The sequence below is a fragment of the Chenopodium quinoa genome, unplaced genomic scaffold (genome assembly GCF_001683475.1).
Source record: "Chenopodium quinoa cultivar QQ74 unplaced genomic scaffold, ASM168347v1, whole genome shotgun sequence".
NCBI classification, from domain to species: Eukaryota; Viridiplantae; Streptophyta; class Magnoliopsida; order Caryophyllales; family Amaranthaceae; genus Chenopodium; species Chenopodium quinoa.
In genome coordinates this window covers 701142-719775 of record NW_018742733.1, presented here as the reverse complement: position 1 = coordinate 719775, position 18634 = coordinate 701142, and the positions used below count along the sequence as shown (strand labels likewise).

Here is an 18634-nt window from a genome sequence, read left to right as displayed (position 1 = left end):
TTAAATTTACACAAATATTTTTGCAAATGTTAGAGAATTTTTGTAAAAAAATAATATTAATGGTACTTGAAAAAAGCAAATGTTACTAACATTTTAAGTCACTAAAAATGATAAAAGTGGCTATCAATCGGGAAAAGAGGGAGTATCTGATAAAAATACCGAGCTTTTATCCTGGAGGCAGTCGCTCATAAGATGTTGTAGATTTGTAGTTAGCCTTGTACTCTTGTAGTAGTAGATAGTCCAAAACATAATTGTTCAAAATTTAACTAGAAAATGGCACACATTTGGAATCCAAATGAAATGTTTACATAGATTCTCAGTATATACCACAAAAGTACAAAACAAACTAGACAAAAAAAAGTCATGAAATTAACACTAGTAATAGTAAATTAAGTATAAAATAAAGTTCACATGCATGTAAGTAAATTGCATATAACAATTTCCAAAATCCACAACTTGATCATCATCAACCCCAACAAGAGAACAGAAATCAACCTAATCTGCAACGGTCATAAGTCACACAGTACATGCATCCAATAAGCAAATAACCAAATTTAATCTTACTTTATCTTCATAAATTAGAATCAAAACCAAGAATTGCCATCTATAAATACCCCTTAACTTATATCACCAAATTTCACAATTTAACATACAAAACAAGTTGTATTTCATTTTTACCCATCATAATGGCAATAACCTTGATTAGCAAAAATAATCATAATGTTTTAGTTTTCGCTATAATTTTCGGTTTAATTGGAGCATATTATGGAAACATTAAGGTAGGAAATGGGCAATGCAATGGTGATTTGCAAGGGCTTATAACACAATGTGCAGTGTTTGTCCAAAAACCTGGTCCACCAATGGATCCATCTTCAGCATGTTGTAATGTGTTAAAAAATATTGATGTTGCATGCATGTGTACGCATATTACTTCACAGGTTGAGCAGCTCATTAGCATGCCTAAAGCTATGCACTGTCTTCAGAGTTGTGGCAAAACCATGGCTCACGGCTCCAAGTGCGGAAGTAAGTTTTAATTTACGTACTTCACCTCTGCTCAGATTTAGCTGTCATGTTACTAGTTTCAAATTATATTATTAATTTTGATAATTGGTTTTGAACATAAGTTTTGTTTATTTATAACACGTGGTAACTTCCTTCTGATTTAGCTGTCACGTCACTAGTTTATACGTACGTGCTAATTAATGTTTTTTTTTTTTTTTGGCTTGTTTTTGGCAGGTTATACAGTTCCATAAGCAGGAAATGAAGAGCATCTGATTCATCTATGACATTTTGTTGTTGTAGCATCTTTCCATATGTTTTAGGCTTGTTATGGTAAATTTAACTTTTTGTCGCAAGTTTGAGTAGTTACCCTAGTTAATTTTTCTAAGTATTTTGGAAATTTCTTTTAACGCATTATGTGTTAGTGTAATTAGTTTGTCGCTTCATATGTATGAACTTCAATTATCTCAGGTGTTATTGAGTTGGTTTTTATTACATCTTCAACGTCATTTCCCAAAATGCATATTAATTCTCCTTTGCACTTTAAACAAAATGAGTACTTAAACTGTGTGATGATAAGGGATACAATAGGTGCAGTGGTTTGATTAGGCAAATCCGGATCAACGGGTGTCTTAAGTCTCTTAACAATGAATTTTCAGATGAGGGTGGTTTAGTAAGAGCTGGTAAGATCATCTTAAGTTTGAATTTGGCTACATAACCTACATTACCATGTGATAAACGTTCATGCCTAAATTTGGACGATACAAGTCGCTATTGTAAGTGTACTTAAAAGGAAGATACAGCAGAATGTGCTATGAACAAATTGCCTGCACCTGACTAAAGAGCTCACACAGGCCAAGTGTGCACGGCATTACTAGAGGTGGTTATTGGACAGGGTAGCCCAATGATAATAGGGTTAGGGCCAAGGTTATAGGGCTTTTAATGGACATTGCTATTAATGGACATGGCCCTTATTGGGTAGGGTCAATATAGGGGCAACATGTTTTTCCAATTTAGTTGATAAAGAAAATACATAATGTAAAAATAATTATATAGATTAATTTGTATTCATATGTATTTAATAATGGCTTTATCCAATATTTATTTTAATTGATATTTTGTAGGCCCGCCCATTATCAACCCGCGGCCCGAATTGTCCCGACCCTATAAAATGTGACCCTCTTTGACCCTGACCCGCACCGACCCGCACCCGACCCGCCCAATAACCAGGTCTAGGCATTACAAATGAACCATGCCATATTTGACAAATAAGAGCCTGGATTAGGAATCTGAAAACCATGTTCAATTCAACAATCTTAGATACATAATTCAAACAATAAACCTAGACACTATACATAAGCCAGGTTGCTAATGAAGTATGAAATATGAGTTTTCCACCAGCAATGCCAGAAGGAATATGATCTTGAAGCTGAACATTGAGGTAATATCATTGTACAGATCTGGAATAATGAGCTAGGAAGTTTGTAGGCGTTTATAGTTCTCTATCAAGGTAAAAGAACGAATAGCATGCCGCAAATTTAAGAAATGCAATCAGAGCAGGGTCTAATGAGAGCACTTTCAAGTTGAATTTGGGTTACTTGGCAGTATGAGGCGATCTTGGCCTTCCACTAGCTTTGCAGATCTAATGATATCGCCAGTTTTGATTTGAGGAAGAATATCTTGCCCCACTATTGTGTAACTACACCATGATATACCGGTGACGAAAAAAATCACAATCATATGAGAATGTTGAATGTAAAATAGTGATATAAAAGAAAAATATTAGAGTACAATTAAGCTTTAAAGACATACCCAAACACAGAGAATTGACCTTCATCAAATGACAGTCCTCCTAAGCCGGCCTGAAAAAGTGAAAGGGTCATAATGTATTCACATTATCATATTCTCTGTACCACTTAAATGATTATCGAATAATAATAGGTTATATATCCAAGAGGACACAAGGGAAAATTCCTATCAAAAGAGCTAAAGAAAATTCCTACACTATATTACTTGGAAAAAGTTCCCTACTTTGGGTATATGCTAGTATGCTACCACCAAAACTACTTGGTGATGTATATACAGCGCCCTCTAATAAAGCACCTAAATTCAACCTACTCCACCTCCAACCCCCTGCCCTGAATGAGCTTTGAGCATGAGGCCTCAAGTTCTAGAGTGGAAGCTCTAACCAACTGAGCTCCCCTCACATGGTTGAAGATTGAATCTTACAATGGGAACAAAAGAACTTTTTTCAAATGCTGAGTGGTAATTTTGGGTCAGCAATGTGTCGTAGAAATCACCAATAGAATAGAAGTATGATATATTTTCTCAGCCTTATTGGAAACAAAAATGCTATCTTGAGAAAAATAGAAAGATGCTCTGCTAATTTAAGATAATGCCCACTTTTGTTTAGAAAACTACTGTGAGTCCTGTGACATTATTACTTGCATTATTATTTTATTAACTGTTCCAAATTAACATTAAACAGGAATTATTGGAATACTGGTAGCCATCATTTAGTAATACAGGCTATACAGCAGTGTAAAAATAAGGTAAGTTCAACAAGGTTGGGGTAGACTTACATTTCTCTTGTCATACAAATAAAAGAAAAACTGATTCGGCGATGAGTATTCCTCAGAAGAATCACTGTGAGCCATAACAACCGCTCCATAAACAGATAATGGCAAAACTGGCAGCTCACCATCCTGAAATGCAAAGAGAGATTATACATTGCAAAATGACATCAGCAGGCTTGGCAAGTTCTCAGATGGGAATGAAAATGAACACCAACCTGTACACTCAAAGTTGTCTTGTAGAGCGGCTCAAATTGCCCAGATGGCATTAATTCTAGAGGAACACTATAACCTTTGTTTGCGTCAAGTTTGTTGTCAGAGAGAACAGCTTGAGTGGTGCAATTTAGCTTTGTACCATCATATGTTCCATCCATTAACTGATAATTTTGTGCAAGTATGCCATTTTATACAAAAGAGTTAATCAACATAACTTGATCTTGTATAGAATGAAGAAAAGTTGGCAACCTCTTGATTCATTAACACACTTGATTGTTATTAGTTTGCCACATAATTTCATAAGGAAATCATTGGTATTTTAATAACAGCAATATAATTATGTATACATGTGGCCATTGCTTAATAGTTAATTGCTCATCAAGGGTTAGCCAATGCAGTCTATGATACATATAAACCATTTGAGCCATTCAAAGAACAAAGAGCATAAGTAATCAAAACCACACTATTTCACAAGATCAAAATGTTCTTCCACCTCACAATCCCATGTAATTTCTTCAGGTAGAAAACTCAGGTTTCAGCAAATCAAGCATCTCACCAGCCTTTTTCAAAATACTCAGGGGCTCAGAGCCATGCTAACATTAACCCAAATAACCTTTTCCTAGGCAACCTCCAGGACCAAGCTCTCTTCAAGTAAACCTTGATGCTTCTCTCTGTCAGAACTTTCACTATGTAGGTATGGTGAAGTGTACAGAAAGTCAGCGGACCATTGGATACATAGTTTCCAGAGGGAATCCAGATTTCTCAGTGCTGAGTTGGAAGAACTCCTGTGCCTAAGTGCAGTAATTTTAAACGATGGTGCAGTGCCATCCATGCTTCAAATTGTAAAAACTTGGTGGAATAAAAAAAAATGACTAATTAGATTGGTGGAGCCACAAAGGTATCCAAAATGAAAATCCTTTGCAAATCTTGGTTACCAAATTGGAAATATACAAATATAGGGCACAAAAGTAAAATTTAGCCTAACATCAAGAACCTTAACTGGAACTTCTTCCAAAATAAATTCCACCTAAACTTCTCTAACTTTTAGGTGACCTACTTTCCTCCAGAAAATGTAAAATTAATTTGTGTGCATACATATAAGTGATGTCATAATGAGACTTGAACACTGAGAATCCATTTCTCAAATAAGTGATTTTAAACAGATGATGAACTCAATGTGCATAACAAAATTGGAATTTATCAAGGAAAAGTTTTGTTTAAGTACCTTACCAATTTAGCGAAATTCCCAGCAGTCAATGGTGCCGAATATCCATCTATTACAACCTGAATGCATGCATTATTGATAAGCTAAGTATGATAGTAACAAAAAGAAACAACTCACCAGCAAAGAATTTATTTACATGGCATAGAAGTGAAATTCTCAACTATTCAAATTGAAATCCTACGGTTCCTAATTCAACTATAAGCATTCTTTTTAGTACTTATGTGCAGGTGCTACATGATCTGTGTATGTCCATATGATTATAGCCCCATAAAAAGAGGCAGATAATTATACAGAAGGCATTATAAATCGGATCCCTCAGAGAGCACCTGGAGTTTCAAACTTTAATAGATGCTTTCACCCTATATAAGTATATAGTTCCTTTCACTGATCGAAGAATTGTGGGTTTCAAGAAGCTCAAAGGAAACAGTTTGAAGTGTACTGAATGGTAGATCAATTGTCTGGGTTTTAGGCGCAAACAAGTCCAAAAATGTTAAATGAGCAGAATACACGAATTAAACTAGATAATCAGGTTGAATTATTGGATTCTTATTAGTGCTTGCTTTACAATAGAGATTTATTACAGAGTTAGTACCTGAATGGTGGCTGTATTTTTGGCTTCACCTCCAGCTTGAGGAGTAAACGTAGAACCATCACCTTTTTCAATAACAAATTCAACTGTTCCTCGCCCATTTAGCCTAAAGACCAAATATATCCAAGCACAGGTTTAATACAGAAGAGATCATAAAAGGCCAACTTTATATCCATTGCTTCAAAAGCAGCAGATCAAATTTAATTGTCACAAAATGAGTTCATTAATTAATTAGCAGGAGCACTAATCAATAAAAATTATTCCTCTTTCCTTCCACCAACAATGAAAAGAGCAAAAAGCTGACAAAAAGAAAACATGCCTTGGATACTGTGAGTATTGCTGAGGTAATAAAAACGATATTCCTGGAGCCTGTTGCAATCGAAACATGTTAAATTTATTTTTGCCATCTAGTTGAAGCCTCCCCATGGAAGGATAGAAATTACAGCTAATAATCAACTAAATTCAGAAGAAATATATAATACAGTCATTTTATGTGAAGGTGAGTACAGCAAAGAAAGCATGATGAGACCTCGCTCACTAAAGGCTATGGCATGCTTTTAATAGCATCTGTTGCACAATGAAACTACAAAGGTCAGTACTAGAACCCAAGCAGTGAAAAAGGTAACAACTAGCAGAAGAGCTTCTTTGAATCTTAAAAGCTTTTGATCTTGAAGCATTCGGAATTATAATATTGGATATTATGATTGATTTGAATTGCAATTTTCCAAGGGGCCAAGAAACAGAATAGAACAGAAGCTGTTTCTAGCTATATCATCTAATCATAAGCTTAGATCTCTACATATCTCAGCAAATTAAATAGACCCCTGTGATTTCTCTCATGAACCTAGGATGACTAAGTTTTTGGAATGCACTCAAGAGTACATAGCAGCTTTAGTTACAGAAGTGACCTTTCAGTCAAACACTGTTATTTCTCACTTTCAAAGTTCTATGATTATATGAAAGAGCAAATGAGAAAACTTAAAAATGCATTCTCAGATGTAAAAAACTACTATATCATTATGTCACTCATTTGCTTAAATTTCATTTATATATAATAGAATAGTTATCAATATTCAATGATACCTGTAGCAGCTCCAATTCTGCAACTGTATCCAATGAAGATGCAAGGCCCACTGATACTCTATCAGCATCCTTTTCTTTTATGCAATCGAGAAGTGATCGCAAGCCACCCTACAAGAAAAAGCTGAAGAAAGTTGTAAAATAGTATTTACATGACATAAACTAGAAGAAGAAGCCAGCTTCAGAGTAATGGCTAGAGCATGGCCGTGCACCCCTGTTTGGACTGTGAGGATAAGAAACACAAATCTCTATTTCAGTGGACAACAAAGAAACAGCCGTTCCCTGATTTTGTGCATACTGACCAAACACAACTACTAGCTACTCGATAATTTCATCTTTTGTAGCCACTTTTTAGATAGAAGAAAGTTCTCTTCTCTGTAATCTAGTTTTTCAAGTACTTTAAGTTGCTAAGTCTATTCTCAACACTTGTACACATACTCTTGGAAATTATTAACCTCTTCTTTTGCATCCTCTTTCAAAGGGTTACTATAATTTCTAATCTCTCCCCATTATTGTTAGTGTACATAATTGATTCCTTACATTCTTGTTATTATATAATCTTCTTTCTTTTTTCTTTTAGCGTCACAAGATTCATGTCTAGTAGTTCTTCATATTTAGTAGTGTTTTTACTAGCGATCATGTTTTCTAGGTTGTTTTTCCTCAGAAATCAGGTAATTTTTAGGAGGCAATTCGAAGGGAAAAAGAAGGGGGGGGGGGTGATATGTGAAACTTGTTTGTGTGGCTGAGGATTGTTTTGTAGAATAGGAAGACTTGTTTCAATGACTTGTTTGTCATAGGTTTGGTCTTTATTACTTGATTAATAATATCCATGATGCAATCCGCGGAGGATTTGAATATATGTTAGGCATCTTCACTTGGCTCGAGGGGGTTAGATCTCATACTAAAATAACAATGATAGTTGGGGTTGATTAGGGTTTCAAGCCACGCTACAGATTTTAATCCATTGGCCCTGGATAGGAATGGGCTAGGTTGTTTCCTTACTTATTCACATTAGTCATAGGTAAGAATGAAGGGTGGTCGTTACAACTTACAAGTCATAGCATGTTAGTGGAGAGCCAATGCCCATAGACCTCTTTTGTTATATTATTTATCCTATTACAATCTCGTTCGTAGCTCTATCAACCAAAAGTGAAAATGACAGCAAAAACTCATACTCTCATAAGATGTATAATCTCTCATACTCTTATAGGTTGATCCAACCCTTCCTTACTTGCCTAATACTAGATAGGAGGCCTGAGATAGGTTTCTACTTCTTAGATAGGAGTGAAGACGAGCCTAATACTAGTTAGGAGGCCCGAGATAGGTTTCTGCTTCTTAGATAGGAGTGAGGACTGAAGACATGCCTATCACTCTCATGATTATAAATTCCCTTGAACACACACACATTTTTTTTCTCATCTTTTAATTTTCTAGGAGCTCAGGATGAGAATTTCAACATAACGTAATTTAAAACTAAAGAAAAAGCATTTAATTGGATTTAATATAGCATACAGACTACAGAGGTGTTATAGCATACCAAATATGCTGCCAAATTATGCTTAAGCAAGCACAAAGGTCAATAGAAACAAAGAGCCAGCTTCAAGGTAATAAATAAGAAGAAAGCTGCTTACAAACATTGGAAAACATATCCACAACATATATGACATACCTTCCCGTCAATCAAAGATGCATACAGAAGAGAACCCTTTTCCTTCGAATCAGCGGGCATACTACCCAAAATTGATTCCTTTTCATCTAGTGCTACCTGGCATGAAAGGTTAACAGGCTAAAAAGATCAAAGACAGTTCTATTTCTTTGACAAAGATGAGATAAATTTGAAGGTAAAGCAAGTATACATACAAAATTAAAAACATACTCAGAATAGAAGCCTAATTTTAATTGATAAAGATGCCGAGAGTTGTTGCAATGGAGAAGCAGAAACATAAACGTACAGTGCACTATGAAGGGAACAAGATATACACATAATGAGGCATAAATATCAGAGACCAAAACTGTATCATGTTATATATCAGAGAATTTTGCATGATGTGACAAATCTTTTCCTACTAGTTCAATGGGGCAATACAAGCACTTAAAGAAATAAATAATTCACATGCATAATTTATTTTTTAACAAGAGTTGAATAGATTAAATACCAAGTGGAAAAAAATCACTGTAATTTGTCATGATAGATGAAGAAATATCATCATATACTTCTTCCGTTTCTATTTAGTTGACGCATTTGATTTAGGCACGTATATTAAGGAGAGGAGAGAGAGTGAGAGAAAATGAAAAAGCAAGTGGTGTAGCTTGTAAATGCAAGGTAAAAAATTTATACCAAAATGAAACGTGTCAACTAAAAAAAACTTCCTAAAAAAGAATACGTGTCAACTAAAAAGAAATGGAGGTAGGATAATTCTTATTGAGTTAAACTTCAGTTTTTAAGGACATTTAATTACCTGATGCTACAATAAAGTAAATATATTTAAACTTCAGGCTGAATGAAGAAGGCACAGAGTTTCATCTGTCAAATTGAGTTATGTTATCACTGCTGGCTATTGTATTTATACATTTGATCTTTTGATTAGACCATGGATGCTAGCAAGATGAATAATATATATACATTGACATATACAATTCTACAATTTTACATCATTTAAGACTTGATCCTGAAAATTTTAGAAAGATATCTAAATACTTCAACCCTAGTTTTACTCAACAGAGGAGGTCATGTTGGAGTACATAAACATCACCAAGTATGGAGTTCAATGAATACTGTTCGATTCAATTAGTATCCAGTGAGAATAAGGGTTGTTCTTATAATAAATTACAACATACTCCCTCCGTTTTTAAATACTTGCTCCATTTCTATTTTTTGCGCTATTCATTTGTCCTACTTTGACTAATGTTTGTGATTTATACATAAGAAAAAATATAATCTTGTGGGTATCTGTTAGAATCATCTCAATGAATAGATTATTAATTTTCAATTGTTAGAATTTATACTTATTGATAATTAAAGATATTAGTGATCAAAGATTAGCATCGGCATGCGTGCCCAAGAGAAATGGAGCAAGTATTTAAAAACGGAGGGAGTAGTAGTTAGCCTCGGTTACAGAAAGCAAAATGCCACTATAGAAAATCAGTTATACTAGTAAGTGAGCTAGCTTGTAATACTCTGAAATTTAAATATGTAATGCACGTAGTTCATGGATCCATTTAAGACAGATATTGAAGGTTTCTCTCTATTCAAGTAAATTTTATTTCCTTCTACAGTTATCTACAAAACTCTGAAATGAAATTCCAGATTCGAATGTTTGAATTATATCCTTGAGTAAGCCGATACTGACAACAGATCAGTACAGCTGTACAGAGCAGAAATAATCATAATTCTGCTTCATGTAATTATGCTGCAGTGCATGTAAAATATAAATGATACGCTACATAAATATTATAGCTGCAAAGCATAAGAAAACAAACCTTCAATGCTTTTTTTACATTTCCTTCCATCGTTCCGTATGGTTTTCTTTGAGGGATTCTAAGCAAGTATGAGAGCTCCTCTAGAGATTCCTGGACAAGATAAAAATATTTGACAAAGGGGGGGAGACATGTCAAAGTAAGATAACAAGATAGTTCTCAGAGAACCATGTGAAACAATGTAAAGATCAACCTGTATTGTTTTCATGTTTGAGTTTGCTGGTATTGCCCTTCTTAATGCAAGTTCCCCAGTTCTAGGAACTTTAGTATCTGGAGAATAAAGCACAGCCTTTGCGGGAGGGACAGAGTAACCCCACTCAATAATAGGTAAAGGAGTTGAAATCTGAGCGACGAGAAGAACTGCAGCCAAGGTCCTTTGGAGTCCTTTCAGCCCATTCTTAACCATGGGGGTATAAGATGTACCATGCTGATCTGTTGATTCCTGCATGACTGAAGTTCCATTTATGAATTGGGATAACCATGAAAAGAACTGAACTCATTGTACTATACAAGGTTGATAGGAATCTGTAAAGCATTAAATGAAAGATATACAGAACCAGCAAAGTTATATGACTTATATCAAATTATATTATCTTACTCATTCATTCAAACAATTGGCAATTGGCACTGTCTTGCTCAAACAATATATCACATAGTACTAAAAAAACCACCCACAACATGTAATTTCATACTAAATTCTATAAACGGACCAACTAGGCTATATGATAAAAGAACGCGCAACTATGCTAATTAACCTTAAATGAACATTGATCATAGCATAATGCACATCATTCTCCCACATATATAATCTAGACAAACATTTGTGTAAGACGGCCTTACCATCATAAGACCACTTTTGTGAGTCGAAGCAAGCATGTAACCCTATCCCTAATTCTAACTCCCCTTAGCCCAACCAACCCATGATCTTATGAAAGTAAGAGTCTTATTTAGAAATTTGTATATAATCTAGCAGTCTAGCTAGTACTCTTTTCGTCAACAAATAATCTTCTCGCACTCCATTGAAGGATGGCCAAAAAACACCTTCTTATCAATTATAAAAGAATGTTCACCACTAAATCCATGTAAAATAGAATCCTATACTTACTCTCTTACTCTCATACTCTTATCTCACTATACTTAATTCATCAATTTGCGTCTCCAAACCTAACAAAACGATTATTAAGATAAAAGAAAACAACACATCATACTCCCAATTGCATAACTCAATAGTGCACAGCATGCTTCGGATGAATTTGTGCAGTAAACAACATTAACAAATTGAAAATAAGATATACAAATGAGAATTGAATGTACATTGACAAATTGAAGTAAAAAAAAAAGGGGATTATCAGAAAGAACCAACCTTTAAGGAGTAATGGGTAGTTACGCGTCGAACAGTGGAATGCTGGATTGTTTGAATTCGAGGGAAGAGGAAATGGCGGTGAAGGGGAGAAGTGAATTGGGAATTCATTGAAATTTTGGGAGATGAAGAGAGGAAGATTGGAGAATATGATAATTGGGACGCCATTGAAGAACTGAGTTGGGGGAAGAAGAGGAGGGATAATGGCGCGTTACCTATAGCCTCATCTACTCAACGTTATCTCATCATCAACTCATCCGGCTTGGGTTACTTCTTACTTGTTTGGGTATTCATTTTTTATAATTTTTGTTCATTCCATCTCGGAGCCAAAAATATAACTCCGATAATTACTTATTACTCCCTCTGTTTTTAATTAGTCGTTCCATTTCTATTTTTTGCACTATTTATTTATCCTAGTTTAACTAATGTTTATAATTTATACATAAAGAAAAAAAATATAGTCTTTTGGGTACTTGTTGGAATCATCTCAATGAATAGATTATTAATTTTCAATTGTTAGAATTTTACTTATTGATAATTAAAGATATTAGTGATCAAAGATTAGCATCGGCATGCGTGTCCAACAGAAATGGAGCAGGTATTTAAAAATGGAAGGAGTACGTGTAAAAATAGACATTATTTGTGAGACATAAAAAAATTAGATATTAGATAGTACTCTGTATTATTTTGACAATCAATCTAGTATAGATTGCGTATAATTTGATAATACACTTTTGATTTTGTGGATTCTATAGAGTACCCATGCTAATGCACGATATATATCTTTGGTGAAAAAAATGGTAGATATTGGAGAAGTTAGAGAGAATGGATGGTTATTGCCGGTGGTAGGCCTGTACAAAACTATCCGAGAATCCGAAAATTCGATAATCAGATTTGTAACCGGTCCGAATTTTTGGATATCCAATCCGAGTTTTCATTTCGGATCGGACATCCGATCCGAAAAAGCCGATATCGAATGCGGATTTGGATATTAATTTTCAAAATTTTGGATATCCGATATCCAAAAGATATCCGAAATATAAAGCCTAAAATAGTGAAATATATATAGTTTTTTTAATTGTTTCATATAAAAGTAACCCTGTATTATTAACTTATTATATTATTCTTAATATATTTTGAAAATATTTATTACAAAAGGACTACTAATTTGTTAAAATATACTTCCTCTGTTCTTTTTTACTTGACGTGTTTCTTTTATCATGCTTGCCAATACAAAACTTTAGCGATCAATAATCTTAATTTTCCGTAAGTAAAAATTATAAAAGTTGTACATTATGATAGTATTTATTGAGACGAATTCAAAAAGATCCCACATGAATATATTTTTCCTTAGATATCATTCACAAAAGACAGTCAAAAGAGAGGTAATGAATAGTGTAAAAGTCAAAGCGGATCAAGTAAAAGAGAACGGAGGAAATATTGTACAACTTAGTGATAAAAAAGTAAAATTAGTGAAATTTAGAAAGTAATCATAACAATTTTACTTAATATTGGATAATGGATATCCGAAGCACCCAATTCGAAAATTTTGGATATTCGAGTGTTCAGATATCCGTTACGAAATGTGTGACCCAAAATCACATTTCGGATCAGATATCTGATCCGTGAACAAGCCTATAGGGTGGTTATTATTTAATTTTTTGTAAAGAAAATTTTTAGGGTAAAAATACCTTAGATACGTGGACCAATGAGAGGAAGCCACGTGTCGAGCTCAGGATGGCCCACGTGGCTTAACATCCTCTTGACACTTGGCGCCCTCAGATACACTTCTAAAATGGCGGCCTTCAAGGGCCCAAATTCTAGAAGCACCGTTTTACGGCGCAGCCCACTGAAAGTTAGGTCAAGTGACCTAGATAGGGGCACACTCTCCAAGGGCCCTATAAATAGGGAGATATTTCCCCACTTTGGGGACACATTGAATCATTGATTACACCTGCATTCTCTCACATCAGAGAAAGACCTGAGCTTGGAATCCGAGCAGATACCCACCTAAATTTCCGTTCTCTTTATTCCCTTTCAAGTTACTAACTTGATCGTTGGAGGCGGAGCTCCACCCACCCGGAGTCTCCGTTATTTTGCAGGTACAACCCAGCCGGATCAGACTTCGTGACGTAACTCACCCAAGGGACAAAAAACCCAAAACATTTGGCGCCGTCTGTGGGGAGAGTACCTCGAAGATGGTTCAAGAGTCTGTACCCCTTAACCGTCTGGGCGATGACCCAGAAGTCTTTACAAACCAGGAGGATGAAGATCCCCAGGTCGAAACCTTTACAACCGATGACGGCTCTCTCAGAATCAAGCACATCCGGCCCAGAGAGACTCTAGAGCGGGGTGCCTCCCAGGCGGGTGCAAGTCGACCCCCTGGGCAGCCGGAAGGGGAAACCCATACGGCCTCAGGATCAGCACTTGTCACCCGAGACGAACTCATGAGGTTCATGACAAGTTTCAAGGGTGAAATTAAAGAGCTGATCACCCAGAGCCGGGCTAGCCCAAGTAGAGGTCAGTCGGCCAAGAAGGCTCCTCTGGAAAAGGGGAAGTCAGTCAAAGATCGGCAGCCAACTCCCCATCCAAAGGAGAAGGCAGCCGGGACCATTGATTGGTCCAAGATTCTTCTTCCTAAGAGGAATACCAATAACACCCGCCGGACTCAACAGTCGGTGGGAAGTAAAAAATCATCTCTTGATGCCCGGGAGATTATCAACCGGAAGAGAAATCAACAGTTGTCTGAATCGGCTTCTACGTCGAATTTTCCAAACAACTTTAACAATACTTCTGCGGGTTGCGCTCCTACGTCAGGCGGTTCAATCTGATTAAAATTCAGATTCAAGGACTGTTTGATGAGGTAGCTTTTACAGACTTTTTCAAAGGTCTAAGAGACGGGTCGACTTTTAAGTTTGACCTAGTCAGAAAAGGGGCTTTTACCTTACAGGCGACTCTGAGAGGCGGAAAGCTACATTCAAGCTACTGACCTCTGCTCGCCTGGTAACCAGTCGGACTCCAAGAGGTCCGACAAGCAGAAAGACATCCGGCCTGCCCAGCCGGCCAAAAAGAAAGAAAAGAGCGAGAAGAGAAAAGAAATCTGGGCGGTTAGTGATTCTGACCAGCCGTCCCAGAAGAAGAAGAAAGAGTTTAAACCGTACGTCCCCAATTACGAGTTTAACAAGGACTGCAATTCCATCCTCATGGAAATTAAGGACCGGCTGTCCCTAGAGAAGCCGAATCCAATGAAAAGTTCCATTCAATCAAGGAACAAAAATAAATTCTGTCAATACCATGAGGAAGTTGGCCATGACACCAACGACTGCTTCAGCCTTCAACGGGCGTTGGACCGTCTGGCTGACAAGAGAATGCTGAATTCCTACATTTCTAAGTCCCCAGCCGGGGCAAAGAAGAAGAATAAGGGTCAGTCCTCTAAGACTACCCCCCAGCCTGCTAGTAGCTCGGATACCGACAAGGAGCCGGTCTACACAATAGCAGGCGAGTTCTCATGTGGTGGCCCTACCATCCGGGGCACCAAGAGCTATCTTCAAAAGATGGACAAAGATGATGATGGGCAGGCGTCTGCAAGCTCCTCCTTCCCGGATATTCTGATCACCGAGAAGGATAGGGGCAGTGTTCACCGCCCACACGATGACTCGGTCATCATTGAATGTAAGGTTGCCAACCAACTGGTTAGACGGATCCTTATTGACACCGGCAGCTCATCAGACATCATCAGTCTCCGGTGCTTGCAGAAGCTGAAATACAATGACAGCAGCTTGCATCCGGTTACCCACCCCTTAGTTGGCTTTGGGGGTGGAATGGTTTACCCATTCGGAAGGGTTGATCCACCCATCCGGCTGGGTGACACCTAGTCGTCAAGTTTTTGGTCGTTGAGGAGTTGACCGCCTACAACATTATCTTGGGCCGGCCAACCCTCAACGAATCCAAGGCTGTAATCATCCCTTCCCTCATGCTCATCAAGTATGAGAGGGATGACAACTCTGTTGGTTCCTTGAATGGGGATCAGAAGACGGCCCGGGAGTGCTATCTCTCAGCCGTCAAAGATACCGTGGACCAAGACGGCCAGGAACCAATAGACCTTGACAATGTCAAGGATGCTGATCCAGTACCAGCCCCACCAGCAGCCGGGAAGAAAAGAAAGGCACCTATGCTGGTGGAGGTGAAGAAAGAGAAAAAATAGCAATCACTGACCGGTGAACAGTCAGATGAGCTCCGTCCCCAACCGGCTGGTGAACATATTGATATACCTCTGGACGACAGCCGTCTGGAGCGTACCGTGAAGGTTGGGACGGTTGCTTTTTGCAAAGTTGGGTGCAGACTTGCACCTTCTGCTGAAAGAATTCAAAGACATTTTTGCCTTTGAAGTGGAGGAGATGTCAGGCGTCAGCCCGGATCTTGTTGTCCACAAACTCGCCGTGGACCCTAAAAATAAGCCCATCCGGAAAAAGAAAAGAAATCACGGCGAGGAGAGAAGTCAGGCGGCAGCTGCCGAAGTTAAAAAGCTGTTGGATGCTGGGTTCATTCGGCCATGTAATTTCCTCGACTAGGTGGCGAATGTTGTGCTTGTAAAGAAGCCGAATGGTACTTGGCGTATGTGTGTTGATTACGCAGATCTCAACAAGGCATGTCCCAAGGACAGTTATCCGCTTCCTAAGATCGACATTCTGGTCGATTCGACAGCCGGGCATGCCTTGATGAGCTTTATGGATGCCTACTCCGGCTTCCATCACTAGTAGAAAAAAAGCATTAGGCACCCCCCATATGGCACCAGTTCAGCCTAAACCGGTGCCCAAAACCGGTCTAGAATTGGGCGGGTTTTTACCAAAAGAGAAAAGGCACCGGTTCACCCTGAACCGGTGCCAAAAATAAAAAAAGGCACCGGTTTGAACCGGTGCCATTCATTTTTTTTTTTAAAAAAACGGCTTTTTATTTTATTTTATTTTTATATATATATTAAGTCTCAAACCCTAAAGCTAATTCACTCACAAAAAAACTTCGCCGCTCATCCTTTCTCTCTCATCCATTTCTCTTTTATCTCCTCTCATCTCCTCTTTCAATCTCTTTCTCGTTCTCTTTCAATCCCTTTATCATTCTCTTTCAAACCCTTCTTTCCATCAAATTTGATTGCATTTTTTTTTATCGATTTCTCGGTTATTTTTTTTTTGTTTAAGATTTCAATTTTTTTCTGGGCTTTTGATTTTTCTTTCAATTTCAATTTTTCTTTCGATTTCAACTATTTTGAATTCTGGGTGTTTTCGATTTGTGGGTTATTCTGGGTTAATTTTTTTGATTTCGATCTTGATTTTTTTTTTCTATTTCTGGGTTTTTTTTTTTCGATTTCGTTTGTTTTTTTTTTTCCTTTTTGATTTTGTTTTTGATTTCTGGGTTAATTTTCGGCTACAATAATCGATTTTGGGTTAATGTATGCGTTTTTGGGTGTTTTTTTTATGGATTTGTTCGAAATTGATTATTTTGGGTTAATACAAGTTGATTTGGGTTTGTTCGAAGTTAATTTTGGGTTTAATTGATTTTATGAGTGTCTTCGAAATTTTTTATGGGTTTCTTCGAATTTTTTTTTGTTTAATCCACCACGAACACATGCATGAGCAAGGTTAGGATTTCTTGATTTTAATTCGATTTATTTTTTATTTTCTGGGTTTTTAATTGATTTTCGAATTTTGTTTTATTTTAATCGATTTATTTGTTATTTTTATCGATTTTAATTTGTTTTTTTAAGTGATTTTCAATTTTTTGGTTTGGTTAATCGATTTTTAAACTTATTTTAATTCGATTTTTTTTTAATTTCTGGGTTTTTTCTCTCGAAATTTTTTTATTCTGTGGGTTTTTTTTTCTTCTGATTTTCGATTTTAATTTTTATTTTAATCGGTTTTTTTTTCTGAGTTTTTTTTATATATTTTTATTTTTTGATTTTGATGTTCTGGGTTTTTTTTCTAGGTTTTAAACTGATTTTCTTTTTTTTTTTGTTCGATTTTCTGGGGTTTTTATTTTTTACTTTTTTCGCAGCAAGGTTAACCGGTGCCAAAAACTTTGAAATATTTTTTTGTGGGCCTTTTCAGCACCGGTTAACCGGTGCCAATTTCGATTTTTGGCACCGGTTTGAACCGGTGCCTTTTTGGCCCCCTTTTTGGCACCCCTCACATAGGCAGCGGTTCAAACCGGTGCCTTAGACCGGGTTTGAATCGCTGCCAAATGCCTTTTTTCTACTAGTGCATCAGATATCCCTGTGGAAGAAAGATCAAGAAAAGACGGCCTTCGTCACTAATCAGGGGCTATTCTGTTACACTATGATGCCGTTTGGCTTGAAAAATGCGTCGGCTACGTTCCAACGGATGATTAATACGGTCTTTATTAATCAAATTGGGAGGAATGTAGAGGCATACATTGATGACATGATAGTCAAATCCAAGCAGCAGGCGGATCACCTTGCTGATCTCTGAGAAACCTTCACCACGCTCAGGCAACATAAGGTTATGTTAAATCCTAAGAAATGCGTCTTTGGTGTTGAGTCTGAGAAGTTTCTCGGATTCCTGATTGATCAAAGGGGTATAGAGGCTAACCATGAGAAGATACATGCGGTGATTGACATGAAGTCACCCCGCACTGTCAAGGAAGCACAGAGACTAACCGATTGTCTGGCCGCCTTGGGGAGATTCCTCAGCCGGTCAGGTGACAAATGCCTTTACTTCTTCCAAGCAATCAGGAAGAAGACCAGATTTGAATAGGGGGATGATGCTGAGGCGGCCTTTCAACGGCTGAAAGAACACTTGCACTCTTTGCCAAGGCTTGTTAGCCCACTGCCTAGAGAGGTGTTATACAAGTACCTAGCCGTTTCAGATCATGCCCTCAGTGCCATTCTCCTTGCTGAGAGAGACGGTGTTCAGCTTCCGATCTATTTCATTAGCCATGTTCTAAAAAATGCTGAGCTCCGGTACCCCATGGTAGAAAAATTTGGCCTTGCCCTGTATATGGCTTTCAAGAAATTAAAACCTTATTTTCTGGCTCATCCGGTTGTAATCTACACTGACCAGCCCCTCAAGCGGCCAATGTCTACTTTGGAGTCATCCGGTAGA

At 37.1% G+C, this 18634-nt stretch overlaps 2 protein-coding genes across 3 annotated transcripts; one reads left to right on the top strand and one right to left on the bottom strand.

Moving 5' to 3' along the window:
- The first annotated feature begins 208 nt into the window (after positions 1–208).
- On the top strand, positions 209–1503 carry LOC110723548. Its single transcript, XM_021902897.1, has 2 exons — positions 209–1023; positions 1237–1503. Exons 1-2 carry the CDS (start codon positions 687–689, stop codon positions 1251–1253), a joined length of 354 nt encoding a protein of 117 aa, XP_021758589.1. The 5' UTR covers positions 209–686; the 3' UTR covers positions 1254–1503.
- Positions 1504–2284: 781 nt separating this feature from the next.
- On the bottom strand, positions 2285–11819 carry LOC110723716 (peptidyl-prolyl cis-trans isomerase CYP37, chloroplastic-like). 2 transcript variants are annotated; one of them, XM_021903072.1, is made up of 12 exons: positions 11523–11819; positions 10353–10601; positions 10163–10252; positions 8352–8447; positions 6686–6793; positions 5922–5971; positions 5606–5708; positions 5019–5072; positions 3791–3949; positions 3582–3704; positions 2812–2861; positions 2285–2698 (listed from the first exon to the last, which is right to left on the bottom strand). In XM_021903072.1, exons 1-12 carry the CDS (start codon positions 11685–11687, stop codon positions 2578–2580), a joined length of 1368 nt encoding a protein of 455 aa, XP_021758764.1. In that variant the 5' UTR covers positions 11688–11819; the 3' UTR covers positions 2285–2577. The 2 variants fall into 2 exon arrangements, with proteins under 2 accessions (XP_021758764.1, XP_021758766.1); XM_021903074.1 differs by having other exon boundaries at positions 10353–10609; positions 11523–11606.
- Positions 11820–18634: the final 6815 nt, after the last annotated feature.